General features: G+C 40.7%; 1 protein-coding gene across 4 annotated transcripts in view; it reads right to left on the reverse strand.

Annotated features, from left to right (window-relative positions):
- Positions 1 to 4,824: 4,824 nt before the first annotated feature.
- pias1b (protein inhibitor of activated STAT, 1b) overlaps positions 4,825 to 19,526 on the reverse strand; it is a 143,805-nt gene continuing 129,103 nt past the window's right edge. For all 4 annotated transcript variants that reach the window (XM_080213963.1, XM_080213966.1, XM_080213964.1 and 1 more), the window contains 5 exons: positions 18,131 to 18,261; positions 12,715 to 12,877; positions 11,133 to 11,272; positions 9,395 to 9,432; positions 4,825 to 7,943 (listed from right to left, as the gene is read on the reverse strand). In XM_080213963.1, the coding sequence (XP_080070089.1) occupies positions 7,638 to 7,943; positions 9,395 to 9,432; positions 11,133 to 11,272; positions 12,715 to 12,877; positions 18,131 to 18,261 (778 nt within the window). In that variant the 3' untranslated portion in view covers positions 4,825 to 7,637. The remainder of the gene's footprint in view (positions 7,944 to 9,394; positions 9,433 to 11,132; positions 11,273 to 12,714; positions 12,878 to 18,130; positions 18,262 to 19,526) is intronic.

Here is a 19,526-nt window from a genome sequence, read left to right on the forward strand (position 1 = left end):
GCAAGGTAATGGGGCACAAAGGTGGTTGAAGGGAATTAATTCCTGAGCTTAGGGTTTGGGCAACCGCCCATTTTTGAAGTGATTAGGATTATGGATGCTTGAGGACAGAATTAAAGAAATTCAGATATCTCAGAGGGTTGTTGGGATGGAAGGGATTACATAGGTAGAAAGGCCATGGAGACATCTGAAAACAAGGATGAGAATTTTGAATAACAGAAAATGCTGGAAAATCTCAGCAGATCAGACGGTATCTTTGGACAGCTACAGAAACAGAACTTCTGATGATTGGTCATAGACTTAACTGTTTCTCTCCACAGATGCTGTCTGACCTGAGGTTTCCCAGCAATTTTCAGATTTCCAGCATCCACAGTTTACTTTTGTGTTAGAATTTTAAAAATCAAGATATCACTTGACATGGAGATAATGAAGGCCAGCAAGCCCAGGGATGAGAGGGGATTGGGATTTGTGCAAGTTTAGACAAGGACAGCTTGAATGAACTCAAGTTTACTGAGGGTAGAATATGGAAGATCAAACAGGCATGTGTTTGTCAAGCCTGGAGCTAACAAAGGCATAGACAAGGGGGAAATACAGAGGTGTGCAGGACAGGGCTGAGGAATACAGATCAAAAAGACGATTGGATCATCCCCTGCTCTGTGCCGAGTTGTTTGATCTCAAGATGGAAGTACATAATCTTAGCCAATGCTCAAGTGCAGTACTGAGTACAGGTGCAGGTCAGAAATAGAATGCACTGAAAAGCATGTTGGGATATTCTGGAGTTCTGAAAAGTGCTATGGAATTGCAGATCTTTCTTTAATGTTAACCCTTACCTAAAGGCATGAAATCCGCCTGGTTACTGTCCAGTTGCTCCCCACTGAAACATTTACAAGAGGAAACACGGTGAGAAATAAGGCTGGACTTGCTTGAGGCAGTCTTAAAATTAAATAGATTGCCATCTTTCAATTAAAAAGACACGCAAATAAAGGAAAGGACCCCCCATTTCCTATGGAGCTGTACAACAAAATCTGCAGGATGAAGGGAGAAATTGTTTGTGGGAGATAAAATTAAAATTACGGAAGTGCAAGAGGGAGAGAAGAATAGGAATGAAAACGCATTCAAAACTAAGCTTTGCAAGCCATCATTAGTTGCCATTGGTTTCAGTTCCTATGGCGTTGTTATGCCAGTCCTGGGATTAACGCACATCTGCAAGGCTGGATGTTTACTGCAATTAAATGAATGTGTTTAAGGAAACACAACATTGCATTTAAGCTGATGAATGACGCAGTAACATTTATCAGTTTGCGAAGCTTTAATCTAATTTTTCCCCAAGTTGTGAGCCAGAAATGTGAAATTGTAGCAAGAACTCAGCTTGTATTCCAAGTTTAAAAAAGATCTCAAGGTTGATAAACTAGAAGCATAGTTTGTTTTTGTTATCGTCCTTATCTGAACCGCAATTTCAGATTACACCATCTAACATTCCTCCCTGAGAAGATTATGACCCAAAACACATTATTCATGTTGTAGCCTCAGGGACATTGTGTGAAAACTGGTTACCACATTTCTCTGCTTTAGGATGCGACAAACTCTCCCTCTCTATTACACTCTGGCAATCATACTTATTCATTCATTTCCAACTTTTACCTTTCTCTTCTGGTCCCACGGATCTAGACATTCCAAGAAATTATTCCTCATTTGAAAGCCTCGACAGCCGACACGCTAAAGCAAAATTTGACAGCAAGTTACATTAAGAGACAAAGATGACCAAACACTTTGTCAAAATGATTTTCAACAACTTAAACAAGATGAGAGGAATCATAGAATCCCTACAGTGCAGAGGAAGACCATTTGGTCCATCGCGTCTACACTGCCAACAATCTTAGGCCCTTTCCCTGAAACCCCACATATATACCCTGCTAATCACTCTAACATAGACATCCCAGGACACTTTAGCATGGCCAAACAACCTAACCTGCACCATCTTTGGATGGTAAGAGAAACCAGAGCACCTGGAGAAAACCCATGAAGACACGGGCAGAATATGCAAACTCTGTACAGTGACCCAAGCTGGGAATTGAACCAAGGTCTCTGGAGTTGTGAGGCAGCAGTGGTACCACTGTGCCACCCAAGATAGAGATGGAGGGGTTTGGGGGAAAATTAAAGGACTGAGGGTCTTGGCAATTGAAGGAACAGCCGCTAATAGCAGTGCAAATGGACTGGGGGATGCACAGCCCAGAATTAGGGGAACACAGAGGTCTGAGGATTGTGGCTTTTACACAGATAGGGAGTAGCAATGTCTGGGAGGTATTTGAAAACAAGCATGAGCGTTCTTAAATCGAGGCACTGATTAAGGCTAATCATAATACCCTAGCATGAACTCATCTGAGTTCAACTAACCCATGATTTTGATCTGGGGTCATCCTGGTCTGTACAGCAGGTCTGGCAGCATCTGACGAGAGAGAAAACAAGGTTGATAATCTTGATACCAAGCTTGAATATTTACTGGCTCTTTTTGCCATTAGGGAAACTCACTGCATTTAAGTTGCTACCTAAAAAAAAATCCTTTATTTATCACAAATAACCTTACACAATTCTTTGGTAAAAAGAAATGCTGTCACAGTGAAAGAGCATCTTAAAACATTGGCCACCTGAAAACTAACAGGGCATCACTGAATAATAAATCCACTAACAAGAAATGTTATTGTAAATGAAAAAAAAAACCAGAGGAAACAACTAAAGCCCAACTAAGGCAGAGAAAGTGTCTATGTGCACAATGGCAAACAAGGTTCATGCCCGCAGGCAAGTGTGGAGTTGAGAGTTAACAATGTACATAGCGGACATCACATTCTCCAGAGAGGATTCTCAATGCAGTCTTCAACTGGCAGTTCCTTGGACTTAACTCTTTCAGTATTATTGCTGGTTCAAACATTAAGAAAAAGTTTAGAAATGAGTGTAAAATTTTAGCAATTACGATACTGAATAAAGGTTGAGTGTTCTAAACCCACCATGATGGCAAAGCTGGCTTCAACGCAGCTGATAAACTGTAGAAAAGGACCAGAAAATTAAACCAACTGGGTCAGTAAGATAACACCGGGAAAGGAATCTGCTATACCTAACCAATCTTGGATACCTGTGACACCAACTACACAACTGGCTAACATAATACCCTCAGGGAAACTAACGATGGGCACTCTGACTGTGTCACTCTAACCCAAAAGCAAATTTTAAAATTGTTAGATTCCCCAGATGTCTCAATTGGTAAAATGTACACGTAATTAAATACCTAACAGAAGGAGTGGTGTAGATTTACCAGAATGATATTTAAATTTAAAGATTAAACTACATGGAAAGATATGTAAAATAAAATTAGATTATATCCCCCTCATTTAGAAGGTTATGGGAAGATCAAACTTTTCAAAATATTGAGGACAGGGTAGATTGAGAGAAACCATTTCTCTTGGTTAGGAGTCTAGGACTCAGAGGCATAGTCCAAATATTAAAGCTAGATTTTTCAGGAACAAAATTGAGATACACTTCCACAAAGGGTGAAAGATGATTGGAATTCCTTCACACAAATGGCAATTGGTGCTTTATCAATTGTTGGTTTTGAAACAGATTTTGATAATTTTTTGTTATCCAAAGGCATTAAGAGATATGGGGAAAAGGCAGGTATACAGAGATAGGTCGCAGGTCAGGTCACAGGTCAGTCATGATCGCCTTGAATGGCAGAAAAGGCTAAATAAACAACTCCTGTTTCTACTGACTAGGAAGGGCTCACATTCAACCCTCAACTCAGGAATAGCTGGTCACAATTAAGCTGAAAAAGAAACAAAAATTTAGCAGCCATGTTTTCTGTTCACAGTTACAATCCTGTGATAATTCCTCACTGGAAAGTGCATATACTCAAATTTCTGGAGAGGACTGAATGCCTCATGCAACTGAATACCCAACACGAGCTATCCAGTCCCGGAGCACTGACGACAAAATATCAAGTCCTTCAGTTGAGGGAGGCAAAACTGAAGATACTAAAATCAGTCTGTTAATTATGTGCAAACTCTTGAATTCATTTGTACAAGTGGTTGCGTGTCAGATTAATGGACTATACAATAAATCATGAACAGACACATCACCAAAACCCTAATCAAAATAACCTTTCCATGATGAAGCAAGCAACCAAGCTATGGTTTTACAATAGACTCACCAGAGAATTTAGCATGACATTACAGGAAAAACAAGGTTACCAAGTATAAAATGCACGATTAAGGCTGGAAAGACAGCACATTATCTATGTTGCAGGCTAGGGTTTGGCAAAAAATAAAGTCATAAGTGTCATGTTTGGTGCAAGCGTAGAATATTCTGTCAGTTAACAAGCCGCACAAATTCATACAAGGTAACATTTTTAGTACTGATTTCCACATGCTAAATAGGCTCACTGAACCCCAAGTTATAACTAAAACCTCAACCAATTTGTTCACTTACTTCAGACATGCAACCACATGCAAATAAACCTCAATGTCGTCAGTCCAAGATGATTCAACTTCCTTTTCAGGTTCTGCAACACCTCAATCAGCCTCCCCTGCCCATGAACATCACCAATGCGGTCAGTGACGTTACTGCATTGATTCTTCAATTCCCAAAACACAGATGACAACGCACAACTATTGATGAGATGACCTTATATATAGCTATTTGTGTTCTTTACCCAAAAGTATATTTAGGCCAAGTATCACCATCTCAATATTTGTTTTGTTAAAAGTAGCAATTGTAAAAAGCTTAATGAAGGGAACAACACAAGCAGAAGTTGGAAAGGAGAAGACCCAACTCTACTGCTGGGAACGTTTTGCTTTTTTATTACATCTAAAAGATCTCTACATTAACAGGTAACATTCATTAGGTAAACAATTTCTTTCAATGCATGAAATAAATATTTTCACGTGGTACTTTATACAAACCGACACTGGTCTACTATACTCAATTATTAAAAAAAAAGCCATTTCTCTGGTTTGGCATGCGGTCACAGAAACCAGCATTGTGAAAGATTTAAGGCAGTAAAATTATTAGAGTTGTCTTTGACACCTTTGGAGAGAAGTGATCGCAGAATTTACAAATTTGCAGAAGACGTGGAGTTTCCAAGCTTGTGAGAATCTGACTTACAGTAACACTTCCGGTGTAAACAGACTCAAACACAGCACACTCCTCAATAACCACACAATACATATCTGGTAAGTAAAATAATGCTGTGTGCAAGCTCTCTTATTCCTTTAAGGAAAATATACCCTTCACTTGTCAAATGCAGCACGCTACCTGAAAGATCCAGCCACGCAAGTTACATTTTACTCGAAATGGACCTATAATCAGATTAAAGCAAAACCTGGATCAAAGTATTGGCTTCCGATGAACCAAATCCATTTTGCATCAAGTCCGGTTGAAACTGGAAAGAAAATCTTGATTAAAGAATAAAGCATCTTCCCACTGGTTGAACATTCAGCCAGTCAATGACCAGACTATTGCGCATTTTTGCAATCCAGACACAACTTCCTGAAGTATTTCCCTCGGCATCATTTCACTGAGCTGCTAAACAATTAATTCTTTGGATACTGATGTAGATTGGATTATGTAATCTAAAGTGACAAAAATCCTAGCTCAAATGGAACATCTTCTCCCCACCCAAGTATTTGCATTTTCTAGGATTCTTTTACTGTACTTTTATTATCCAAATTTCATTCATGAGCATCTTTTGCTTCTAACTTATTATTTGTCAATTTTCTCCCCTGCTCTCAAAGATATTCCCTCCTTGGTTGTGTACAATTCTACTGGAGCAGATCGCCTTCCAAAATGTTATCGAAGTGGCCATTATTAGTCATCGTTTGTCTCCATGGTGAGTGCTCACAAGCTACCTGAACTGTAGGGGATAAGAGACATAGATTATAGATAAATTGAATCACTGTCTGATGCTATGTCCCCATGTGTATTTTAAGTAGGGTCATTGGATAGTGAGCAAGAACAGGTACTCCAGGCTGTCCGTTCAACTCCACAAGGTGCCAATTACAGTACCCTAACCATCAAGCCAAGATCTGCAAACAGCACAGGTATGAAATTTAACTTGGCGTTTTTTTTCATCTGTATGATTTGGTGCGACACTTGGGTGGGCCTGTACTCAGATGGTGTCTCTTCAGCGAAATAATTCTGAACAGAACACATACTAACAACAATCATCTCTCCAGCATCTTTGCACATGAACTGATTAAACCAATACACAACAGTTAGCGATGTATGATAAAAGGTCCAGATTTTTTTTGTTTAAATGTTGATTTTCTTCTTTTTTAGTCCACTTAATAGTCTGTTCCAACTACTTGTTTGCAAATCCTGCTTTATTACATTCAAAGGTTTGAGACAGAAAAGTTACCATCTGAATACATCTTGAGGGGAGAATTTGGAACATTTAGAAAACAATCATTTCATTTGGGCTGATATCATACTTGGTGACAGTTCCAGTGCACTGAACAAGAAATATCAAATTATTGGAAAGGGAATTCAAACAAAATCAATGGTCATAAAAGGGGCAGTATGGCTAATTGGTAAGTCAATAATACACCAAGAATCCCCAAATTCTGGCAGTCCAATTTCAACTAGGAAGAACACCAGTGAACACTGGTGGTTTGTGACATGGGGCATCAGGTGCAGGGAGAGCTTTGCACACCCATTCTGGTAGTGTTCCTGGGAGGCTGGCTATAAAAGGTCAACAGCTGCTCAAGTGACAGTGCACGTGTACAAAGGGAAATGATTATTTTATATATATTTTAAAAATACACAAACTGCGCAGGCATCTGCAGTTAGAGCTTTTCAGGGAACATTGGGAGTAAAATGAATTACTGATTTTTCTAAAATATAAATGAAAAAAGTGACACAGAAGAAGTGGCTCCTCTCCATTATTAACTTAAAATTCCTTAATGCTTGAAAAATGCTACTTTGTAAGATGAAACACAAGTGGAAGTTAAGGAGAGACAGAAAACATCCCCCCCAAAAACAAAATAAAAGTTACCAGAAATGGCCTTTTTTTTGTGGAAAAATTGTACGATACTGTGCATTCTCCAAAGCTACTTCCTGCAAATGCAGAGGGAATGATATGGGAAACAGTCAAGATACTTTACATAACTTAAAAAGTATAATAAAATTATTTTGCACAAAAAAAAAGAAAATACTATTGTTGTCAACCATTGACATCGCAGTTCTTTCCGAAAGAAAGAATATTCTACAGTGAAGTATAAGAATGGAAAATTCCTAATTCAAATAATGTCAACTGTGAAGGAAATAATGCCATTGAACAACAAATACAAAAAGTAATATCACATAACAGACAAATACATCGTAAAAACTCTGCTTTCACAAAGTGAACTGAAATAACCTTAAAAGACAGACAGTTCGAATTTATATACAAAAGTTAACTGAAAATATAGTATTTTGTTCTCTGTACATGGTGTCTTTTTTTAAAATTTTTTTTGTTTATTTAAAAAAGGGTCTCTACACTTCTAAATTTGTTTTTAAAAGATGAAACAAACCAGATTTTTCTTTTCCTCTTGCTGTCCCTCCCCACCCCCTCCCCCCAACCACACAAAAACACATCATCGCCATAATTCCAAATCTCAGTCCAACGAGATAACATCCGGCATAGCGCCGAAGATGTTGCCGCTTTCTACACTGCTCCGGTTTGCCCCAGGATGCCCGAGGTTTTCCCGCAAGCTGCTGGAGGAGACGAGGCTGCTGTTGCTCCCGCTGCTGCTGCCGTTTGTCACCGCCAGTGTGTTGGCAGGCGCCGTGTTTGGCTGCTCCAGGAACATTTGTGAAGAACCGTATGGGAAGAATCGGTTGAGCGAGGAGTGAATAAGGTCCTGATCCTCTGAAGCACTGGCTGCAGCCGCTGCAGCAGCAAGGAGGGAGGTGTTGTAATGCTACGGTAAGAAGAACACAAGAGCACCGAACATTAATATCTGAATATTAATACTGATTTTTGAGAGGCCTTGCAAGCTTATTAATTCTCCCACTGTCATCTCAGAGTGGCCCTGGCTAATTACAATGCACAAGTATTCAAATATTGACATTTATTATACTCTACGTCTGCACAAAAAAGCAGTTTCCTTTCATGAAACTTAAATTAAATACACTTAACCTTTACCACATCGGAAGCATTTAACAAACCAGCTATTTGATACAACTTGCAATGGAATTTGCATCTGTCACAAGACAGGCCATGTTTCAAATATTTTCTTGAAGGTAGCCTCTTAATTTGTTCAAACTTACTCTATCGTGGATTTACAATTATTCCTCTTACGATGCCTTCCTCTAGTGCTTTTCTTTCCTCACACTTCCTCCTCACTAAGACAGTGGACAAGAGACCTAAAAAATTATTAGTTCATGGGAAGTGGCAAAGCAAGCTTTCATTGCTGGTGGCAAGATGCCTTCTCAATAACAGAGTGGCTTGTTCAGCCATTTCAAAGGGAGGAAAAAGTCTACCAGTTGCAGGGTGTTTGGAGTAACACAGGCCATACTGGGTAAGGACAGAAGATTTTCTTCCCTAAAGGACATCGGCGAACTAAATCTAAATAGTCTTTTACGACAATCTGGTAATTACGATTAACGTTATGATATTAATGTATTATTGCATATTTATTTAAAGAAATTAATTTAAATTGCCTGAGTTGGTCAGATTTTCAACCCATGCCCCTGGATCAATTGTCCTGGCCTCCGGATTACTCGTTATATGACATAACCATTATGTGAAGCATTTTGTTGAAGTATGATGTAGCCTGAATCCTGAACATTTGTGTTTTGGAGCAGCTGGATTCATCAATGTGAAGACAATGCCTGCCTGCCCTGTTCTGCAATTATAGTTTCCATGATATCCCAGCTGGTAAACAGGCAATGCAATTCACCACTGAACAATCCATAGCAGAAAGGTCCCAGCTTAATGAGCAACTCTGTGCACATTTCAGCCAAACTAGGAGACTGTGGGTATTGCAAATCACCTGTATCCCTGAGCTATATCGCAGAGAAAAATAAATTTAAGTAGTGCCTGCAATTATACAGCATACCTCAGATCCGAGTGCAACATATCCTACAGTGGAATAAACTACTTCCTTATAGTGGGATGATTGTCACAGAGTGGAACTGGTTACACTGCTCTGCCATCTCTCATTCCTCATTTTTTTTTAAGCATTCTCACCATAAAGTCTTATTTGACTTCAAGTTCTAAAATTTTGCATCAAAAGTAAATCAAGTTCCATTGACACACCACGAGGCTCATGTAAAAACCTGATACAATTGCATGCAAATCACTGTTATATTTATAAAATAATAAAGAAACAAGATTTCAATAGCAAAAGTGTCCAGACATGTTACATACCTGATTGTCCCCTTGTAAGAAGGGAAATAGGTCTAAGCCTGTTCAAACAAGGGAAGAGTTAAAATATTAGAACAAGATTTTATTGGCAAGACCCTATTACAATTAGACTCAGGATTTCACCTGTATTCCACTACTACAAACCATGAAACAAGGTCAAATAACTATAGGCTTTGATATCAGTTTGTTTAGCCTGGGTCACTATACAGTAATTCCTGTGAGCTAGATTCTTCATCTTTACACTATTAATAGCACCTTTATCCTGACAGTACTTCACTCCCAGTCTATGGCTGTGCTATTGGGATAAGAAAGGTGGGTTTGGCAATGCTGATGCATGGAGTTGGCTCACAAATTCAGCCTTTCACAATCTGAACCCCTAAACAAGTGACAATTAGAGGCACTTTGTTGAACATTAAAAAAAGCTGATTAAAAACATACTGAAAAACATCGCCATTTACACAGTTAGCATTTCTGTGCTTTCCAAGTGACCAGTTCTGTACTGTTTATGCTCTCTCTCTGCTGGTTAACTTGATATGGTGGGATGGAAATGAAATTACATTAGCCCACACATATTACAAAGTCCCAGGTTTGAATCCCTGGTCCATTGAATTACTTTTTGGCTGAAGGTGACCCTTAGGGTACTCGAGGTTAAGTTCAGTACTGCCAAGCTTGGGAAGCAGTAAAAATAGATCACAAAGCTTCCCACCAGTGTCTTTAGGTAAGCAACTCAGGGACAAATCAATTAAGGCTAGAACAGGAATCAGTGAAAACAGAAACAGGAATGATGCAGGAATGCAAACAGGATCTGGCTGTGATGATTTGCACGGGAAAAAAGCTTGCTTATTAATATGCAGACTAAGCGTAGAGTGATGACTTGAGTGAGGAAGCCATTGCTGGGAACTTAAACTGACATCCAGCTAACATCAGTGCCTTAAGAGCAGGGAGAAATTAGGATAATATTACACGTCTGATACCTGCAGGAAAGGTCCAACAATGTATTTCAAGGAATCGCACCAGCTTTCCACAGGTTCATAAGACATAGGAGCAGAATTAGGCCATTCGGCCCATCGAGTCTGCTCCACCATTCGATCATGGCTCCTCATCCCCATTTTCCTGCCTTTTCCCCATAACCCTTCAACACATTACCAATTAAAAATCTATTTAAGGTTTTTTTATTAGTGTCACAAGTAAACTTACATTCACACTGTAATGAAATTACTGTGGAGAATCCCCTAATCGCCACACTCAGTGGCCTGTTTGGGTACATCGTGGGAGAATTTAGCATGGCCAATGCACCTAACCAGCACATCTTTCGGACTGTGGGAGGAAACCGCAGCACCCCGAGGAAACCCACGCAGACACAGGGTGAACTTGCAGACTCTGGACAGACAGTGACCCCAGCCAGGAATCGAACCTGGGTCCCTGCCACTGTGAGGCAGCAGTGCTAACCACTGTGCCTCCCCAACTCCTCAAATTGTCTGCCCCAGCATGTATCGCATTTTGCGGTAGCGATTTCCTCAGATAATTAAATCTCAAACTAATCATCTTTTTGCTGTTTTTGTTTACTCAACAAGCTGGAAGGGATTTAGAGTGACAAAGACAAGTCAATTCAGCTGAAGCTGGATTCATGATTCTATTGCTACAGATTTTTTTTTATTGCTATTATTCTGTTCTTATCTTACAATACCTCAAATGACTAGTTTCTCAGCATTAAAGCTACAGTCTGCTGCAAACGGCTTACCTTGCAGTTCATACGGCAGAGTTGGTAAGTGGTATGAGTGACGATAGTCTTGAAAAGGAGCAGAGATAAAGTTTGTATCTAAGGTCGGTATGCTTGGAGTTCTTGTTACTGGTGACGTCTGATGGTGGAGATTTAAAACCCTGTATACAAGAAAAACTTCTGATGTTCAGGCCAATTCATTTTTAATTTAGCTGCAACAACTCAAAAAACTTTTGTTAATTAGCTGACATTGTCTAGGTCAGCGATCCTGCTCACTTGCCAATAGGCTGTCCTCAGTGAATCCTGGACTGGGACCTGATCAGACTTGGCTGTGTCGAATGTAGCCCAACAATTAACCATCCAGTAAAATAAAGCATGATCAATTGCACAAAGTACCAAAGGTGCCAGGCGCTTGCGGAAGTTTATCAATATGTCAGAAACAGAGAAAAACGTGGGTGGGGCAGCAGGAAACTGAGGAAGTTGTGAGCAAGGAAACAAATGACTTAATTGTTAAGAGTGTGTACTCCTGCATTTGATGTGGAAATTTAAGTACAACTACACTAGCCCTACTGTTTCTAGCCCTAGTGCAGTTTTCTGGCCTACGTAACTGATTAAAATATCCCACGGAAACCGACATTGATCCTTCTCAAGTCCACACTGCAAAGGTTAAACTAGACAGCTAAAAGACCAGCTGGTTATTTGGATAATTTAAATGTTCTGGTTTTAAACTGCAGTACCAACATGTACACATTAGAAGAGACTTGCACTGCAGTTAAATGAAAAACAAAATAGCATTTCCAGAGGCTTTAGAGGAGCCATTTGAGCAGGAGAGATGAAGCTTTGCTTTAAATGTGAAAAAGCACTCTCAATCGATCAGAGAAAATTAAGAACAGAAAAAATTAAGAAAATCAATGCAGGAATGTTCTACAGAATATAAGTCTTTTTGGAGGTTGAAAACAAGTGACCATTGCTGCCAACAATTATTACTATCTGAACAATCATTTTGCAATCTTACTTTTTCAAGTATAAGTGACACACTGCAACTTACATTTATATACTGCCTTTCACACATGAATTGCCCAAAGTGCTCTGCAATTAGAAACTAGGCAAACAGAGGTGAGTATAGAATTTAAAAGAAAAACAGAAAAATGCTGTAAAAACTCAGCAGGTGCAGGAGCATCTCTGGTGAGAGAAACAGAGTTAATGTTTCTAGTCCACAAGACTTCATATGGACTTGAAGAGTTAACTCTGTTATCACACCCTCCTGATGCTATCAAACCTGCTGAGCTTTTCCAGCAGTTTTCTGTTTTTGTTTCAGATTCCAGCATCCATGGTATTTTATCACAGCAAAGAACTTAACCTGTGTAAAGACTTCTGAAACTAAAAAGATAGAGAGCGAATCCAAGAGTGCAGAAGGTATACTGCATGCACCTGAGATCAGGATTTTGAAGGAGTAAGCATATTTAATTTTTCCTACATGTAAGCAGTTCTCAAATGACCATGGATAGAGACTGTATAAAGTCCAAATTGTAACTTATTTTTTGTTGTATCCAAGGTCATTACAAACAGCTTCACACCAGACTGATCCCAATCCAAAGCTTACCCCTTGTTGATGGGCGGTGATGGTGAAGAGATTGAAGGGTACCGCTTTGCAGGTGGCTCCTCTTCCTCCTCTTCCGATGAACTATCGAGCGTCAGATCAATCACTTCAACCTTTCTATTATCTTGAGATGAGTGTCTGTGCTCGGACAAGCTTTTACAAGCACCTAATGAACAATGTAAACCAATAGATGTATTTTCAGAGAAAAGCGAAGATGCATGTAAAACAAGTTCAGTGTCCAAAACTGGGGCATTCATTGGTGGCTTTCTTCTTTGGGAATTTCTTTGGTATTTTGATCTCCTTCAGAAACAATTAATCTGTTCCTTGAACAAATGTCAATGCATTTGCAAAAATTACAATGGATTATTATTTAACCTGAACTTGACACAAAAATTTTGAAATTTCACTACCATTGAGATTTAAGAAATAATGCAACATGCCTGGCACTGGGAAGTTTTAAAAAGAGGCCTGAAATATCTTTCTGCAGTATTAGCACCATTGCTGGGCTAGATTTTTTTTAATAGGGCTTGTAGATGAAGGCCAAACATTCATGAAGTTTGTCCATGCACTAAATACTGGGCAAGTTTGAATGCGTGCATGCGGGAGCAGGGTGTAGTCCAAGATTATCAGTTTGGCCCTATCTTCTGCAGTTTAATATTGCTTGTGCTTTGTCACATTCAATTGTAAACTTGACTAGATAAATTGTTTAGTAGCTGGTTTGCTTGTAGCAGGTTTTGTCTGCTGGAAGTACAATATGTTTTATTAAATGGACCTGCAATGGATAATTGTGACTGTGCTAAACTATACTACACCCTTCCAATTTTGTTGGGTGCATTTTGCTCATGACACCATCCCCCAAATTCAGACAAGAGCGCCTTCCCTATATTGGAAGAGGCTCAAAGTCATGGCCCTACTAGAATTTAATCTCTTCCGAAACTATGCAGCTCTTTCCCCCAATCTTTGCTGCCTCCAGCAACCAGGAACATAGGAATTAGGAGGAGAAGTAGGCAAATTCAGCCCTTTGAGCCTACTCCACCATTCAATCAGATCATGGCTAATCTCTCCCTGATCTCAAATCCCCCACCTCCTCACCTATTCCCCATACGCCCTTTTTATCTGAAATGTGTCTACCTCCTTCTTTAAACCATTCAACAATTCAGATTCCCTATGCTATTGGGTAGCGAGTTCCACAAATTCACCACCCATAGTTTCTCTTCATCTCAGTTTTAAATCTACCGCTTCTCAACCTATACCTGTGACTTCTTGTTCTAGATTGCCCCATAACAGAGAACATTTGGTCTGCATTTACTTTATCAATCCCTTTTAAAAATTTTATTTATCTTATCAGTCAGTCAGCCAACCACTGAGTTTATCCTTTTTTTCATTCAAGGGATATGGGCATTGCTGGCTAGACATCCTTAATATGCCTTGAAAAGGTGGTGAGTTGCCTTTTTGAACTATGGTGGTCCATGTGGCATAGATATAGAATTCATCAGGCGAAAGAGGCTGCGGGAGTTCTTCCACAAACCGCAAGAGGCCAATAGCGAACACAATGAGACAGCCCCGCAATGAACCAAAACAGCCAAAAGAGACATCCGCAGTGCGGCAACCGAAGAGGAAAGAGTCCAATTGGACTCCTCCGGAAGGCCGCTGCCCTCGACTTGACATGTATGCCCAAGCCATCAGGAGGTGCATCAAACGCACTCAAGACAGCCCCGAGCATCACCCAAACACAACGCAGCATCATCCGCGCTCTCAAGGCCAACTGCAACATTGTCATCAAACCAGCAGACAAAGGAGGAGCCATCGTCATACTGATCAGAACAAATTACTGCAAAGAAGTATACCGGCAACTGAACAACGAGGAACACGACAGATAGTTACTCGCAGATCCGACCAAAGAACACGCCCGTCAACTCAACACTCTGATCAAGACCTTTGATCCGGAGCTTCAGAGCACCCTCTGTGCTCTCATCCCACGCACTCCCCACATTGGAGATCTCTACTGCCTTCCAAAGATACACAAGGCAAACATACCTGGCCATCCCATCGTATTGGGCAATGGTACCCTGTGCGAGAAACTCTCAGGCTACGTCAAGGGAATCCTGAAACCCATTGTACAAAGAACCCCCAGCTTCTGTTGCGACAGCATGGACTTCCTACAAAAACTCAGCACACGGAGCAGTTGAACCAGGAGCACTCCTCGTCACAATGGATGTCTCGACACTCTACACCAGCATCCCCCACGACAACGGCATTGCTGCAACTGCCGCAGTACTCAACGCCGACAACTGCCAGTTTTCAGATGCAATTTTACAACTCATCCGCTTCATCCTGGACCACAATGTCTTCACCTTCAACAACCAGTTCTTCATCCAGACATACGGAACAGCCATGGGGACCAATTCGCACCTCAATATGCCAACATCTTCATGCACAGGTTTGAACAAGGCTTCTTCACTGCATAGGATCTTCAACTGATGCTATACACTAGATACATCGATGACATTTTCTTCCTTTGGAATCATGGTGAACAATCACTGAAACAACTATATGATGACATCAACAAGTTCCATTCCACCATCAGACGCACCATGGGCTATCTCCAGAATTGGTTACATTCTTGGACACATGCATCTCCATTAAGGACGGTCACCTCAGCATCTCACTGTACCGCAAGCCCACGGATAATCTCACAATGCTCCACTTTTCCAGCTTCCACCCTAAACCCGTTAAAGCCGCCATCCCCTACGCACAAGCCCTCCGTTTACACAGGATCTGCTCAGATAAGGAAGATCGCAATAGACACCTCCAGACGCTGAAAGATGCCCTCATAAAAACAGGATGTGACGCTCGACTTATCAACTGCGCCACAGTGAAAAACCGCACGGACCTCCTTAGAAGACAAGCATGGGACACAGCGGACAGAGTACCCTTCGTCATCCGGTACTTCCCCGGAGCGGAGAGGCTACGACATCTTCTCCAGAGCCATCAATATGTCATTGATGAAGACGAACATCTTGTCAAGGCCATCCCCACACCTTCACCACTTGCCTTCAAGCAACTGCACAACCTCAAACAGACCACTGTCCGCAGCAAACTACCCAGCCTTCAGGAGAACAATGATCATGGCACCACACAACCCTGCCACGGATGATTGACACAATGCCATCATCTCACATGAGAACACCATCGACCAGGTGCACGGTACGTACCCTTGCAACTCAGCCAACATTGTTTATCTGATACGCTACAGGAAAGCATGTCCCGAGGCATGGCACACTGGGGAGACAATGCAGACGTTACGACAACGGATGAACGAACACCACTTGACAATCGCCAGGCAAGACTGTTCCTGTTGGGGAACACTTCAGCAGTCATGGGCATTCGGCCTCTGATCTTCGGGTAAGCGTTCTCCAAGGCAGCCTTCACGACACAAGACAGCGCTGAGAGACCGATAGCCAAGTTCCGCACATGAGGACAGCCTCAACCAGAATCTTGGGTTCATGTCACACTATCTGTAACCCTCACAACTTGCCTAGACTTGCAAAATCTCACTAACTTTCCTGTCTGGAAACAATACACATCTTTTCAGCCTGTGCTTAATACTCTCTCCATTCACATTGTCTGTACCTTTAAGACTTGATTAGCTGTAAAGACTCACATTCCAATCATTATTCATGTAAATTGAGTTTGTGTCTTTATATGCCCTGTTTATGAATAGATCTCCCACCCACCTGACAAAGGCACAGCCCGTTCTGAAAGCTAGTGGCGTTTGCTACAAATAAACCTGTTGGACTTTAACCTGGTGCTGTGAGACTTCTTAGTATAGATATACGATAGAGTTGTGGGGAAGGGTGTTCCAGGATTTTGGTCTGGTGACAGAAAATGAACGGCAAATTATTTCCAAGTCAGAACGGTGAGTGACTTGGAGGGAAATTTCTAGGTGCTGGTGTTCCTATGTATCTGTTGCCCACATCCTTCTAGATGGTAATGGCCATTGGTTTATAAGGTGCTGTTTAAGGAGCCTTGGTGAGTTGCTGCAGTGCATCTTGCAGATGGTACACACTGCTGCCACTGTATGTTGGTGGTGGAGGGAGTGAATATCTGTGGATGAATGCGCCAATCCAGCAAGCTGCTCTGTCCTGGATGGTGTCAAGCTTCTTAGTCTTGTACTCTTTCCAGGCAAGAGTATTCCATCACACTCCTGACTTGTATAGCGCAACAGGCTTTGGGGAGTCAGGAAGTGAGTGAAGTGCCACAGTATTCCTAGCCTCTAACCTGCTTTTGTAGTCACAGTATTTATATGGCTAGTCCATCTTCATCATGGACTGCTGCGGCTCACCATCATCTTCTCGGGGCCAATTTGGGATGGTAATAATTGCTGACAATATCAACATATCATGAATGAATAAATAAAAAACCCACAGACTTTCAAGTCCTAAAAATGGTATTACAAGTGAATATTTCCAAGAACATTGTCTTTTCTTTTTCTCAACTTGGAGGTGGCCTACATAAAGTTTCCTAACCTTTTACCTAGTAAATTCAAATCATAAAAATCCTGTAATCTGAAACTTTATTCCATTTCCACTTCATGATTTCGCTAATGTTACACCTCAAAGTAGCTCGCGTTCAGACGGCTGCAAAAGCAAATAGGGACACTTGAGGTTTAACGATCATCCTAACAAGCTGCCAAGGTTTGCGTTTGAGATATAAAGTGTGTTGTTTTACCATTCAGTTTCAGCAGAAGGTAACAATTTGTGGTCAGAATCTATTTTTCTTTGCATAATACGTCTAACTACTCAAACTGGAGTGCAGAAGACACTTAGAATCAAAACATTCTCAGCACTACTGCAGCCTGCTAAAGCACAAACAGGAATGATTGGTTTTAATTGATTCGAGTGATTTCCTGCTCCACTCCTATCCTTAGTAGACTTAGACCATCTTACTGGAAGACGACGACTGCTCCTCGTTAATATTGCTCAGTTTTTGTTCATGAATTTTTACCTCATGGGTCAGTGTCAAGAATACGACATGGACTCCGTCATTGTAGGGTTTCGTACTTGCTTATGGAGGGTGGGAAACTATTGGACCAGTATGTTATGAGCACTCTTTCACTTCCTGTATAGGAACAAGGGCAAGCCTGGTTTGTACTAGCATTCCCTTTTTCCCACACACCACCCACTCTTATGCCACATTTCATATGTCAGTCCTGTAGCCAACAAACTTTTATCCCATCAGTGTGTACTGTGGATTGGAACCAAGCTGAAAGGAATTTCCATGGCCACACCACTACCCAGATTCTGCTAATCATCGGTAGTTTGGTATAGGGAGCCATTTGGACCACTGTACCACGTGGGAGCTTTCATCAAATGAGCTTTATGCTCAATCTCCATATCTTTGTAACAAAAGTGAGTACCTTCGACTCCATTATAAGTGGAATTTACTTCCTGGACCTCCTTCTTCATTCTCATCGGTGACCAGGCTCCATCTTCCTTGAACTGAATTTCGTCACAGTCTGTACAGCAATTGAGGATTTCCATAAATAATCTGTTTAAAAAAAAAAGCAAGTGTCTACAGATTAATTTAAAACTTAACTGTTAGTAATGCTATTAAACATTTGTTAACAAATGTTTTAGAACAAGAACCGGACAAAAATTATTTCTGTGTAAACACTACTTTGTAGGTCTAGGGATTCGTCAACATGTAAAAATGCAAGTACTCTAAACAGGATCTCCAAGCTGAGATGGAGACCATTTCCAGAGGACCACCTGGGCCTTTTTCGCTCCTCAGCTCTCTAATCTCTAGGCATTCATAACGTGCAGCCAAGCTTTGATCATACAAGTCTTTTAAATATTTAATAAATGGAAAACTACACAAGACACAATGCAACCTTTCAATGATAAACAGTAGGTTAAGCTGCACAAATTATGTAAGACTGACTTGGACACAATTACTTGTTACTGTTAATTACAAAATTAAAATTACTAAAAACCCTCAGTTACTTAAATATGCTTAATTACATAAAGCATTATTGCCCATTTATTAACTATATTGCAGCCAACTGCAATGCATAAAGTTTGTTCTGTATATGATATCTTACAGCTCAAATTTTAAACATATAGAATTCCCACTGGCCAAGAAAGGAAAATGTTTCACTTGGCATAGCAATAAGCTAGAAACCAGACAGATTTCAGACTAAATTCCCAATTCCTAACCAGTTCGCTGGTTTTAGTCATGACACCATGTACAAGAGAGGGGGTCAATAATTCCCTCTGATTGAAAGCATATATTGCTTGACAAGGATCAAGCTGCATCATAATGCCCTCCGCTGTTGAACAGCCCAACAACATTCATCATCTTGGATCATAGTACAGGCTACTGTCACATCAGGGTCCAAGTGTGATGGGTCAGAACAAACCTCTGAGCTTTAACTGCAATGCAGCAAGAAACAGAGGCTCACAAATGGCCCCATCCTCACAACACAACTAAATACAGACAGGCAAACGAAAATACTGGAAGCACACAGGTCAGTGTTCAATTATAATGAATTCCACAGTTGATTCTACACCCAAAATGTTAGCCCATTTTTTACCAGGTACAGACACTGTTGCATCTGTAGCATTCTGTTTTCATTTCAGAATTTTCTTATCTCAGAGTATTCAGAGACTGACTTTTTCGTCTCCTGCTCCCACAAGGGCTGAGAGCTCTACAATTTAAGCTGCCAACAAAAGATACTCAAAGTAAGAAAGCTGAGGACAAAACAAAGCAAATGAACAGTCTAACAGGTGTTAAAATAAGAGGGCATTGACTAT

Source organism: Carcharhinus amblyrhynchos, chromosome 28 (assembly GCF_965287045.1).
Source record: "Carcharhinus amblyrhynchos chromosome 28, sCarAmb.v2.hapA, whole genome shotgun sequence".
Lineage (NCBI taxonomy): Eukaryota > Metazoa > Chordata > Chondrichthyes > Carcharhiniformes > Carcharhinidae > Carcharhinus > Carcharhinus amblyrhynchos.